Genomic DNA, 11272 nt, shown 5'->3' with positions numbered 1-11272 from the left:
TAGCTTTTAAAAGGAAGATTTATTTGACAAGGTTCACTTAGCGCAATACACCTAAAAAGAAATCACAATACAATGAAAGACTTAAATCAAGGCCTCAGAATTTCATACAAACACTAAGACCAAAAATCCTAAAAAATAATGGTATTGTCTCTCAAAACTTCTCCATTAACTTAAAAATAAAAAAAAAGAGCTTTAAACTCACGTGCCTTACAGGTTATCAAATAAATTTAGAATTAACAAACATGCCAAATGTATCACTTTAATTGTAGACGCAGCTCCTATAGTTTTACAAAAAAGCATGTTTTTCAACATGCATCAACAGTGTTCAATGTATGTATAAGAGCAACATTTAACATAATTCAACTGCTTTAACCTAAATACACTTACTGCTTACGTACATCCTACAGTAACTAGAGAAAAGCTAGGAATTAAGTTTAACAGTTACAGTTCACTCAGCTTTGCTCTATCATCCTAGGTGACTGCTATGCTCAACATTGAGCCTTCTTTGAGCGACGCCAATGTTCACTTAAGAGCAGGCATAAAACCACAAGGCTGGATGGATTGCAAAATCTGTTAAACTGAGGGGTTTTTTAAAAAATTTCTTTTTGACCAAGAGTCAGTGATCAAAATCAATTACATTCCCCATCCACCACTCATACTAGACATGCTAGACATCCCTCCCATTCCATTCACGCCCATAGATGCTCGGCTTCCATTACTGTAGTAGCTGCTGTTCACTGCTCCTTGGCTACCTGTAAAGAGATCCATTTGACAAGTTAGGAATGATGCTAAATAATCAGTAAAATAAAATAGCATTCCAAGAAAAAATTTAAAAAGTATACGAGTGCAAATGGCTGCTGTCCAAGTGGTGAGATGCTGTCTGGGAAAGGGAATCCCGACTCCAAACAAATCTCAATTAAACCCTTTTCTCTGCAGTACCAACTTGCCAGACTCTTGTGCTACCATTAAGTGGATTCTTCAGGATCAACGTGGAAATTTAAGTTTAAAGGAAAACTAGTGTTTTTCAAAAATTGCAAAATTACTTTGTTTCTCTAAAGATACACAAAGCATTTTAAAAAATTGTACCATAAACATGTACTATGTGTCCATTGAACGATGTGTATGAATAGGGAGCACAGGGGAAGTCTTTTGCTTTGTCTATTCATGGTAAGCAAAAGTTAAAGGACAAAAAAGTTGGACTATAGGCAACTCACTGTGCCCAAAATGGCAGCCTCCATGGAGTTAAGTCAGTCACTGACTGCTATAGAAAGTGTTATCACAACATTATCAGTATTTGCTATTGGGAATTTAAATTATATTTTTTGAGAAAATATTTACCTATGCAATGTTTGATTGAAAATCACTGGAGTTTTCCTGTAAAACTTGGTCTGCAAAAGGATTTTGTAGGGTAAGACTATAATACCAAAATCACCATTCTTTAGACCAATTGAAAAAAAAAAAACAAAAAACAAAAAACACCATCCCTAGCTTAACCAATTAGTAAAATATTATCCCTGAACCCAACCACCATTCTAAATATTTAAGAATCACCGTGTCAAAAAATTAATGCTACAACAGAAAAGCAAATTAATGTTTTAGTAAACACAGATATTTTCTGTTCCAAAATTGCAATGAATAGAACATATGCTTCTCCTCCCCAATGACTATTTCTGCAAATTAAGTATTATAATAAAAAACAACATTTAAAATACCCCACTCTTTTTTAAAAGAGCCTTTATTATCACCCCCAACTAAAGAAATCTACTCCAAGTATATGAGAAAAATCACTCACCATATCCGCTCATGCTGCTCTGGCCACCGTAACCACCTCCATAACCACCACTCAGCTGCTGGCTGGCTGGGCCACCGTAACTGGACTGGTTTGCTGTTAAGTTAAGAGAACATTAGAGCTTTGTTCCTTATCCAATGTGGTACCTGGTGGTACCGGGCTTGTAATTCTATGTCTACAATTTTCCAGTCTTGTTCTTACATTACTGTCTCCTTCTGCCTACTATCTACAAGACTCCAATTGTCTATAACCAGACTAACCTTTATATTAATCATATGAGCTAGTCAAATGTTTTATAAACCAAAGGGTTAAGGACTAAATACACATGATTCCCTAAATAGAAGTATTTTGTGACCATGTTTTGAAACTTTAGTTTAATAAGGTTCCTCCTTAGCTCAATATATATTTAGATATGTCATTATACAGGCTATCAGTTAATACCTAATTAATTATGCCCAACTAATTAAATTTTAATCCTATATTTTTACTAAGTATTTTAGACTTAAACTTTATAGACAGATAATGTAATTTTCAATAGAACCCTCCCCCAAGCAGAAGTACTTAACGTTGAGTAATCTACCTAAGCAGCTTTATGTTACTTCAAGATTTTAGTAACTAATACACTAACTACAAAATTTGTTCAAATTAAGAATCTATCTCTGCCTAAATTTGTTTCCTAACTTAAAATTATTATTGTAACTTATGTTATTATTATTCTAACAAACTCTTGTGCTAATTAAATATATATTAAAACTTAACTTATTATCTACTTATACAGATATAAATGTTTTGGTTTTTAAAAAAACTAACGATATTTACACAAGCCCATGCCTCCCATCATTTGGCTACCATAAGCACCACCGCTTGCTCCTGCTGTAGAATTCAAGAAGAGTTCTACATATCTGTGTTCTGAAATGAGAGAAAAGGCATACAAGGTTAGCTTAAAAAAAGACACTAAAGTGATATTTACACAAACCCATGCCTCCTAGCATTTGGCTACCGTAAGCACCACCGCTTGCTCCTGCTGTAGAATTCAAGAAGAGCTCTACATATCTGTGTTCTGAAATGAGAAAAAAAAAGTTTGAAATTGTTAGTTTGTAAAAGAAAACAAGTTAAGCAATTTAAAAGTAATTTGTGAATCACAAATGTTTTTGGCAAAAAGAAAATTCCCATGTTAGTTAAGAACTAGCTTTTAAAACACTTATCTTTGAACTATCATATCAACTAAGGTCAAACTTCAAGATTATATCTTATCACAAATCCCAATAGGTTTAAAAACACACACACACACACACATAAGCTTCCTTCAGTACAACCAAGCTTCCTCACTAGAGATCAAATCTTTCCTATATATCCCCTTACTAATCTATTCTAAATGCTTGTCACTGAACTGCCTGAGGTTACAAATAATTTAATCACACTTACGCATATTTGCTTTATCTTTTGACATAGCTGCAACAGCATCTTCATGGGTTGCGAACTCAACATCTGCTTCACCAGTTACTCTGCCATCAGGTCCAATCTCAATATGTACTCTCACAGGGTTGAGTGGTGAAAAAAACTAAAATACAAGTTATTTAAAATTAGACAGCTTTTAACAATCAAAATGTATAATGATCACCCCATTATTTTTACTACTGTACTGAATTATCCCAAGTGAATTTAGTTGAACACGTACATTATAAATGTCATTCTCAGTAGCTCTGTATGGTAATCCCCGCATGTGTACACAGTGTCCGGTTGTACTCTGGAAAGTAGAGCCACCGTCCCCATATCTGTGGTCAGACATTCCTGAAAAACAATAATTGAGGTCTAGATGGACAAATGTGTAAATATCCTTCAATTGAGAAATTCAATTCTTACCTTACCTCTTCCAAATCTATCTGAACCAAATCCATAGCCATCATTATAGCCATTATAATCATCATAGCCTCCATAGCCTGAAAGAAAAAAAGTACAATTAGTCGGGAGGTGGGGGGAAGCAACACACACACACAAAGGAAGCTGGTTCAGCATATACACACCTCCACCATAAGCACCACGCCTCATCCTCTCAAAACCAGCTCCTCTGCCAATGCTGTTATACCCTCTGCCAGCCCCAGGTCTGTCATAGGGACCTGGCCGCTGCATGGCCATAAGTTTTCGTGGTGGGTCATAATGAGTTCTAACTTCAGCTCGACTGCTCTTAAATATTTCAATATACCTAAAGCATTGTCCAAAAGGAAGGGGAATGGGGAGGGGAGAGAAAACATTAGTTCATGTCATACAATTACTTTGTTATACAAGAAAAACAATTTAGTCATAGCCATGAAACTGACTAATATTTAAAGCCAGATTTCTTACATTTATTTGTATAGGCAATGACCAGAAAATTCACTCAAAAGACTATTTAAACTTTATAGAAAAAAAGAAAATAAACTCCTCTGAGGCAGAGCCCAGCCTTAGAGGCAGAGAGGAGTATTAAGTAAATGGTTTAGGAGGGAATAATTCCACTCAACTTTCATTATTTCAATTCCTTTGGCAGTATGTGTAGCAAGTGGGCTAAAAAGCCAGCCTCCACCAACAGTCTAGCCCACACTACACACTTCTTTTCGCCAGTACCCAGCCTATGCTTTTAGTAGGAATCAGCATAGGTAAAAAAGCGCATGCTTCAATGAAAAATAGTCACAAGCAAAGAGAATAAAACCCTTTGTGACAATTTCTTGAAAGCTATGCTTATTAATACATATGCAGAATATTTATACAGCAAGAAAAAGTTTGTTGCATTTCAACTTTAAAAACAAGATCAGAAAGTATCACATTTTCTTATGGTAATATTAATTTCCTATATGGGTGTTATTACAGCTAAAGACAGGTTTGTAGTAATTTTTTAAAGCCATAGTCTCTCAACTCTATTGATTAGGGTTAATAAACTAAAAGTCCTACAAAATTGTAAAGACAGCCCAATAAACTAGGGATAATTTTAAAGCCTAAAGTTTAATTTGAATGAAATACATTAACTGGGAAAATTTAGAAGTTATAGCAGATTATCAATTAACTGGGAATAGGAAATGGGTAATTTCCTCTTTCTAAGCAGAGAGAATATGGATTTAATTGTTTACCATAAGAAAAGTGACATATCCAACCAACCATCCATCCCCACCTGTGCCCTATTCTTTCCTTGTGTTTCTTTAGAGCCTTTTCAGCTATTTCCTGTGAAGCAAACTGCACGAAGGCCTCCCCCGTACTCCTCCCCTGGAAGTCCACCGGCAATGTTATCCCATTTGGCACGATTTCCAACCCTTCAACCCAAGGACAAATAACCCCAGTAGGGGGGCAATATTAACATCACAAGCCCAGAAATGATTCTTCTTATAGCTTTAAATAAACCAGAATTTTAACTTTAGGTGAATGGTATGCTTTCAACAAGTACTCTTAAAATATGCATTGCAATAATAAGAAGTTCCACTATAAAGAGTATAACTCAATTCTTAACACACCCAAGGCATAGTATATACAGTAAAGAAAAAAAAGTGTTATACTCCAGAGGGTGCATTAAGAATTCAACAATTAAAAACATTTTAATCTATGCATCTTAATAGAATTATACAAGAACTTTAAATTTTTTAAGCATTAAAATAACAATTTAAGTAAAATAAGAAACCTTTTAACCTCATATATTTCAATTCTTTTTAAGTTATTGGAACTTCAATTTTAAAATTACACATTTAAACAGTTTATGTAAAAATTGAAAACATTTTAAAAATCATAATTGACAAACATACAAACTAAACTTTCAACAATAACTATCTACAAAGCAATCATGCACTCTTATGTTCTAACAGTAGTATGATTCACTTCTGGAAATTCCGTCTATGAAAAATCCTTCCCGTGGATACATTCCCAAGCTTACAAAAAGGCCTTAAAGCACTTTCCTAGAAGATATGAAATTATGTTCATATTTAACGTTGACAGATAGCATTCAATTCTCACCAATTTAGATAAAACAAAACAGACTTGATTTCAAACTATAAAATATTACAAATTGATACATATATAAAGTTCTAGTCAAAGTTCTAATACATACTATGCTAAAAACTATTAAGATATTTGATTAATTCTGTCTATGTCATCAAGAGTATTAATAGTACTTAAAATATACAAGATTTAACATTCTGCTAAGCATGCAAATCCTATCAGCTCTTCAACATAAAAACATTCAAATACTTTAGGCCCAGAACAACTTCAAAAACTTCTATACTGCTTTCATATTGAGACTACAAGCATTCAACCTACACTTGCTACAATTTACTTTTTTGACTTCTAATAGGCTACCTAAGCCAAGTTCCTTTCATAACAATTTTCATACAGAGAATTACACTAGCTAAAATATTTCTGGTCCCATGACGGAAAATAAGTTATAACACCATAAACTGTAACAATCTAGACTCACACTAATCTAATGTTAAAAGAGCTTACCTTTAACTTGAAGTACTTTGCTAAACAGCAATATGAGGAAGTTAAGATGGCTGAGTAGAATCCTCAAAGGTCTACTCTGAACTACAATACTAAATATAGGCAAAGTTAACACTTTGGAAATACTTCTAATTTCCACCTTTAAGATGGGCTTAAGTTATTTGAAGGTCTCCAGGAAGAAAATGTGAATTCAACAACATATATTCAACAGCCTACTTTAAGTACCTAGACTATTCAACTTTTTAAAGGTCTACTAATACTAATTCATGTCGCCAGAAGCTGCCATACCTCACTGCTCAGCAACAAACAGGACTACATACCTGAGAAGAACTGAACAATTTCTTCCTTGCTACATCCAAAAGGGAGTCCTCTAAGCCGTACAAAGCCATCATTGGCTGTGTCAGGACTATTTGGACCAGTATGCTTCAACACCCAATCCATTTCAACGTTGTTTGACTTGAATACTGAAAGAGGTGCTTAGAATTAGTCAATTAAGTTGGAGAACAAAGTTCAGATTTCCTGGGCTTTTAGATAACTAGGAAGAGCTGCCATAAACTCCCTTAGATGACCATTTCCATGCGGTCAAATACCTAAAATTCAGAAGGGGTAAGACCTCTATGTGTTTAAACGTTTACTGTTACTAGGGCAATGTAAATCAAACCTTCAACATATCTGTGTCCCATAGTTTCTCTGTCTTTTTTCAAGGCCAATTTGACTTCATCTTCTGATTCAAGTTCAACAAAAGCCTCGCCACTTGGTCTGCCTTCTCTGGTGTAGATGAAACGAATACCTTGAGCCCCATTTTGAATTTTGCAGTCTGAAAAGAAAACAACGCTTAATACAGGATTTAAAACCACTACAGATAAAATGCATATTCCTGTCATCACACACACCAAAAAAAAAAAAACATGCCTAAAAAGACTGACCAAGCAGAACACGATCAAATTATCTCATATACAGGATATATTCCTAGTCCAACAAGGTAACTCAATGCTCAAAAATAGTTCAAATGGAGCAGGGCAGTGGTGACGCACGCGTTTAATCCCAGCACTGGGGAGGCAGAGGCAGGCGGATTTCTGATTTCGAGGCCAGCCTGGTCTACAGAGTTCCAGGACAGCCAGAGCTACACAGAGAAACCCTGTCTCGAAAAAAAAAAAAAAAAAAGTTCAAATGAAGCTACCACCTTGCCTCTAAGTTTCCATTAACCATCTCTTGGTACACTATCTCAGAATAATCTCATCTGGATCTGGTGACTTCACAGCATTTTCTTGTTTGGGTACCATGTCAGCTTCCCTCTATCAGCAACCACATAACAATTTCATTCAAATCCAAACTCCAGCTCAATATTCATCCGAAAAGGGACCAATGTTAACAACTAAAGGCTCCAAGCTGCAGTTCAACTCAAACCCGGACGGCAACGGCCCCCTGCAATTGCTTGCAGTATACTTGGGGCTCGATTTACAGATCGTTTTCTGTTACCACAGCTAAATTCAGATGGTAAGGTCAACACTACAAGTACCTTTTTACAAAACCTTACACGACTTGAGAAGAAATCACATCTTTCCCTACTTAAATTTTTCTTAGACTACTCCAGAATGCACAGATTGATGCATAGAGACAGAAAAAGTTTTAAAAGAAAACAAATTCAGCAGGGCCACCAGCATCCCCAAGGGGGTTGGGGGGGGTGCGGATTTCGCAATTACCATTGCGTAACAGCGGCCAACAGAGCGCGAGCCGCCTGGGGAAACCGCTGGTGGCCGCGACTCGCTAGGGGGCGCCCGGGAGACCCGCCCCGCCCCAACCCGGCCCGGCCCGGCCCAGCCGCGGGCCCCACTGACAACTCCCGCCTCAACTCACCAGAAAAAAAGCGCTGCACTTCATCCGCGGAGCAGGACCAGGGCAAGCCCCGGACCTTCACCACGAAGCCCTCTCCGCCTTCTGCTCCCAGCATCATCGTCCCTTCGGTGGTCCTGGCGTCCACACAGATTGCGGGGCTGCGGGGTGGGGGTGGGGGTCAGGAACGCGTCTGAGAAAACAGGCATTTAAATGGCCCTCCCACTTCACGGCGCACAGCGGGCACCGGGCGCCGCCATGCGAGTCCCGCCCGTCAGGATGCCTGGGCCCCGGAGACTCAAGCATGCAACCCGGCCTCGGCTAGCGACCCGATGCCCAAAGCCGCCCAGTGCGCCCAGGGCCGAGGCGCCAAGCTAATAAGACCCTGGCCCACAGCCACGGTTGAGACGAGGAAATGGCGGCCGCCGCTTCCGCTCCGCCTCCTCAGACATCTCACACAATAGAAAGCGGCGCGGCCTGCAGGCCTAGGCGGCGCTGCCACGCCGGCGAGACACTCGCGGCTCCCAGGGGCAGCCTGCGCCTGCCACGGCCCCTCAGGTTAGAACCTAAGCTCAGCGACAAGCAATCGTCACCCAAAGAGGTGTCCGTGGAGAGCTCGGGCAGCAGTCGAAGACGGAAAGTCACTCACCTCCACAAAAAGCCTCGGCGTGGCTGAGGAGAAATGATAAGCGGGCGCCTGCGCAGGCTAAATAAAGCCCTTCCAGCAAGCTCTGCGCACGCGCACCCTGTTGCCGGCCCCGCCCCACTTGCGTCACAGAGAGATTGGACGCATGCGTATTAAGAAACCCCGAGCTCTCTCCCGCCGTCCTATTATTACACGCATGCGTTTGGGCTCAGCCCTCTTCATAAACTGACCGAGGTGTTTTTGGTTGTTTTTTTTTTTTCTTTCTGCGCCTGCGCCTTTTTGCAATTATTGCGCTTGGCGTCTCAGCGGTTTCTTGTTTTACTTAATGCGCATGCGGCTACCTTCAAACCGTTCTCTAGACCTACCCGCCGGAGTGGGGGAGGGGAATGGCGCTAATCAGCTCCCCGCAGGGACTGGGTAGTAATCCAGAGTTCGTTCAGGTTTGCAGGGGCGGTAGTTCTACCCTTAATCCGCAGCTTTTCATCCGCGCTCCTGTCGGTTTTGAAAGACACCACGAAGAAAAGGAAGCCATGCCCTTTCTCCTCAGAACGCGTAGGAGCTGGAGGGCCGGGTTGTGCCAAACCTCCTCTGGGTACCGCCCCGCCCCCTGCGCCCAAATCCCCGATCTCCGTGGGGCGCCTGGGACCAGTCCCCTTACCTGCCCGCTTTAGGGGGTCAGTCCCGACCCACATGGGCTGCCAGTGCCCGAGCTAGTCCTGTACCCCACTTTGCCTAACGGACTCGCACTCTACGAACCCCTCGCCCTTGCACGAGAGGCGCTCGGTGTGCGGCGCCTCGCGAGGGAAGGCTGAGACTGCCAGGGGCGCGAAGGACGCAGCCCCAGAGCGCTGCGCCCGACCGACCAACGGGCCTCTCCCAAGGTGGAGACACGCCCGGGTCATCCCGTGTGCCCTTACAGAGGTAAATGGGTGACGTTTAAGAGAATTCCTGCAACATAGCAGAATACGGATGATGTCCCGAGTTTCTCCGAATCTGACTGACCTACCCTAGAAATTAACAATAAGAGTTATTGTTTGGGCGGTGCCACGGTAGGTACCACAATTGGTAAGCCTCTGAAAGCCATCACAAGAGGTTACAGGCAAAAATACGCTTTTCTTTCAAGTGCAACATTGAGGAGGCTAAATCCAGTTTGAACAGTTTGTTTTTTAAAAGGGGGGGGTGTCATCAAAGGAAAGGTGCAGAGACTGCGTGCAGAACTCAGACCTTTTAAGTCTGCGCAAGGGTGTTAAGTAGAAGGGCATCACAAGACTTCAAGAGAGCAACAGGAGCTGTGTAACGTGAACCTTCAGGTGTAAGGGAAACTCGGATGAGACAGGCTGGGAGAATAACTGCACATGACCTCACCTGCAAAGGATCTATCTAGAGGAGACAGAAAACACTAGTTTAGATCATCGAAAAGTGAGAACTCCCAAGTCTCCAGGCCAGGAGGTGGGTGAAAGGCAAGAACACAAGCCCAGCCGAGGAGAACTGCAACTTCAAGACTTGCCTGAGCAACAGAGTGCGTTCAAGGCAGCCTGGGAAATTTACTGAAAGCCTGTCTCAAAAAGAAGACAAGAGAAATAGTAGTGGTAGAGAGCTTGCTTAACATGTATATTTCCCCCTACATGGTCTTGGGACATGAGATTGATTACCAAGAAACTAAGATTACTCTTCTTTAGCTAATTCACACCATTTGAGAGCCCTATACTTATTAGATGACCTGCGATCGTTGGTTAGATGTATGGGAAGAGCAATGCATACTAGAAAGGCTTTGAGCAAACCAGTCCTACCACTCAACTATATTTTCACACACACACACCGTTTTTTGTTTGAATCATCTTTTTTCACTTTGCACAGTAATGTGCCTGTAGTCCCATCTACTTGAGATGCTGAGATGGGAGAGTCACTGCAACTTAGCAATCCAGGTCTCTCACCTGAAGGGGGGGAAATGTTTCCCTTCTGACAACACAACCACATTCCTACGATGTTTCTCTAAATTCTATTCTAGTTGTATGGGAGGTTATTTTTCCATCGTAAGAGAAAAATGCAGTGTATAATCATAGATAAAAACTTTTATCTTTCCTTATTGTGTCCTTTCCTTATTGTTTTGAGTCCTGATTGCACACATCCCAGGCCGGCCTCAAACTCCCCTTGCAGTCATGCATGGTCTCAAGTGTTTGATCATCCGCCTCCAGAATGACAGGATTAAAGTGTGTGTGCCACCACACGCAATGAGGATTTTCTGGTGGACAATTGTTTGGCAGAAGGCTCTGAGTATTTGTGTAATTTCTAACAATGGAAGGATTTGAAGATCCTTTTGTGTACAAGGGCTGCAAACGCCTGACTTTCACTACATGGGCTTTCCCTTTCTTTTAATCCTTACTAACTTAATACTGGGACTATGTAACTATCTGTATCTGATCACGGGAGCAAATGCTACATCATAGCCATTCCCTTTGATGTAAATTGTCCAACACAAAGCTTCCTCACAGAAAAAGTTCAGCTTCTGGGCCAGGCATGGGTTGCACACATTTTTAATCACAGCAGAG

At 40.7% G+C, this 11272-nt stretch overlaps 1 protein-coding gene across 34 annotated transcripts; it reads right to left on the bottom strand.

Annotated features, from left to right (window-relative positions):
• On the bottom strand, positions 1-11272 carry Hnrnph1 (heterogeneous nuclear ribonucleoprotein H1). Of its 34 annotated transcripts, none has more exons than XM_030246202.1 (15): positions 9382-11272; positions 8727-9215; positions 8102-8238; positions 6906-7061; positions 6565-6708; positions 4932-5070; positions 3814-3992; positions 3658-3729; positions 3468-3601; positions 3215-3350; positions 2790-2849; positions 2609-2698; positions 1793-1885; positions 1339-1388; positions 1-752 (listed from the first exon to the last, which is right to left on the bottom strand). In XM_030246202.1, exons 3-14 carry the CDS (start codon positions 8196-8198, stop codon positions 1339-1341), a joined length of 1350 nt encoding a protein of 449 aa, XP_030102062.1. In that variant the 5' UTR covers positions 8199-8238; positions 8727-9215; positions 9382-11272; the 3' UTR covers positions 1-752. The 34 variants fall into 34 exon arrangements, with proteins under 34 accessions (XP_030102062.1, NP_001349452.1, NP_001349453.1 ...); NM_001362523.1 differs by having other exon boundaries at positions 9089-9215; positions 9382-9539; NM_001362524.1 differs by lacking the exon at positions 9382-11272 and having other exon boundaries at positions 8102-8270; positions 8727-8851.

The sequence above is a fragment of the Mus musculus genome, chromosome 11 (genome assembly GCF_000001635.26).
Source record: "Mus musculus strain C57BL/6J chromosome 11, GRCm38.p6 C57BL/6J".
Lineage (NCBI taxonomy): Eukaryota > Metazoa > Chordata > Mammalia > Rodentia > Muridae > Mus > Mus musculus.
The sequence above is the reverse complement of the archived record's forward strand: the minus strand, read 5'-3'. Positions and strand labels throughout refer to the sequence as shown.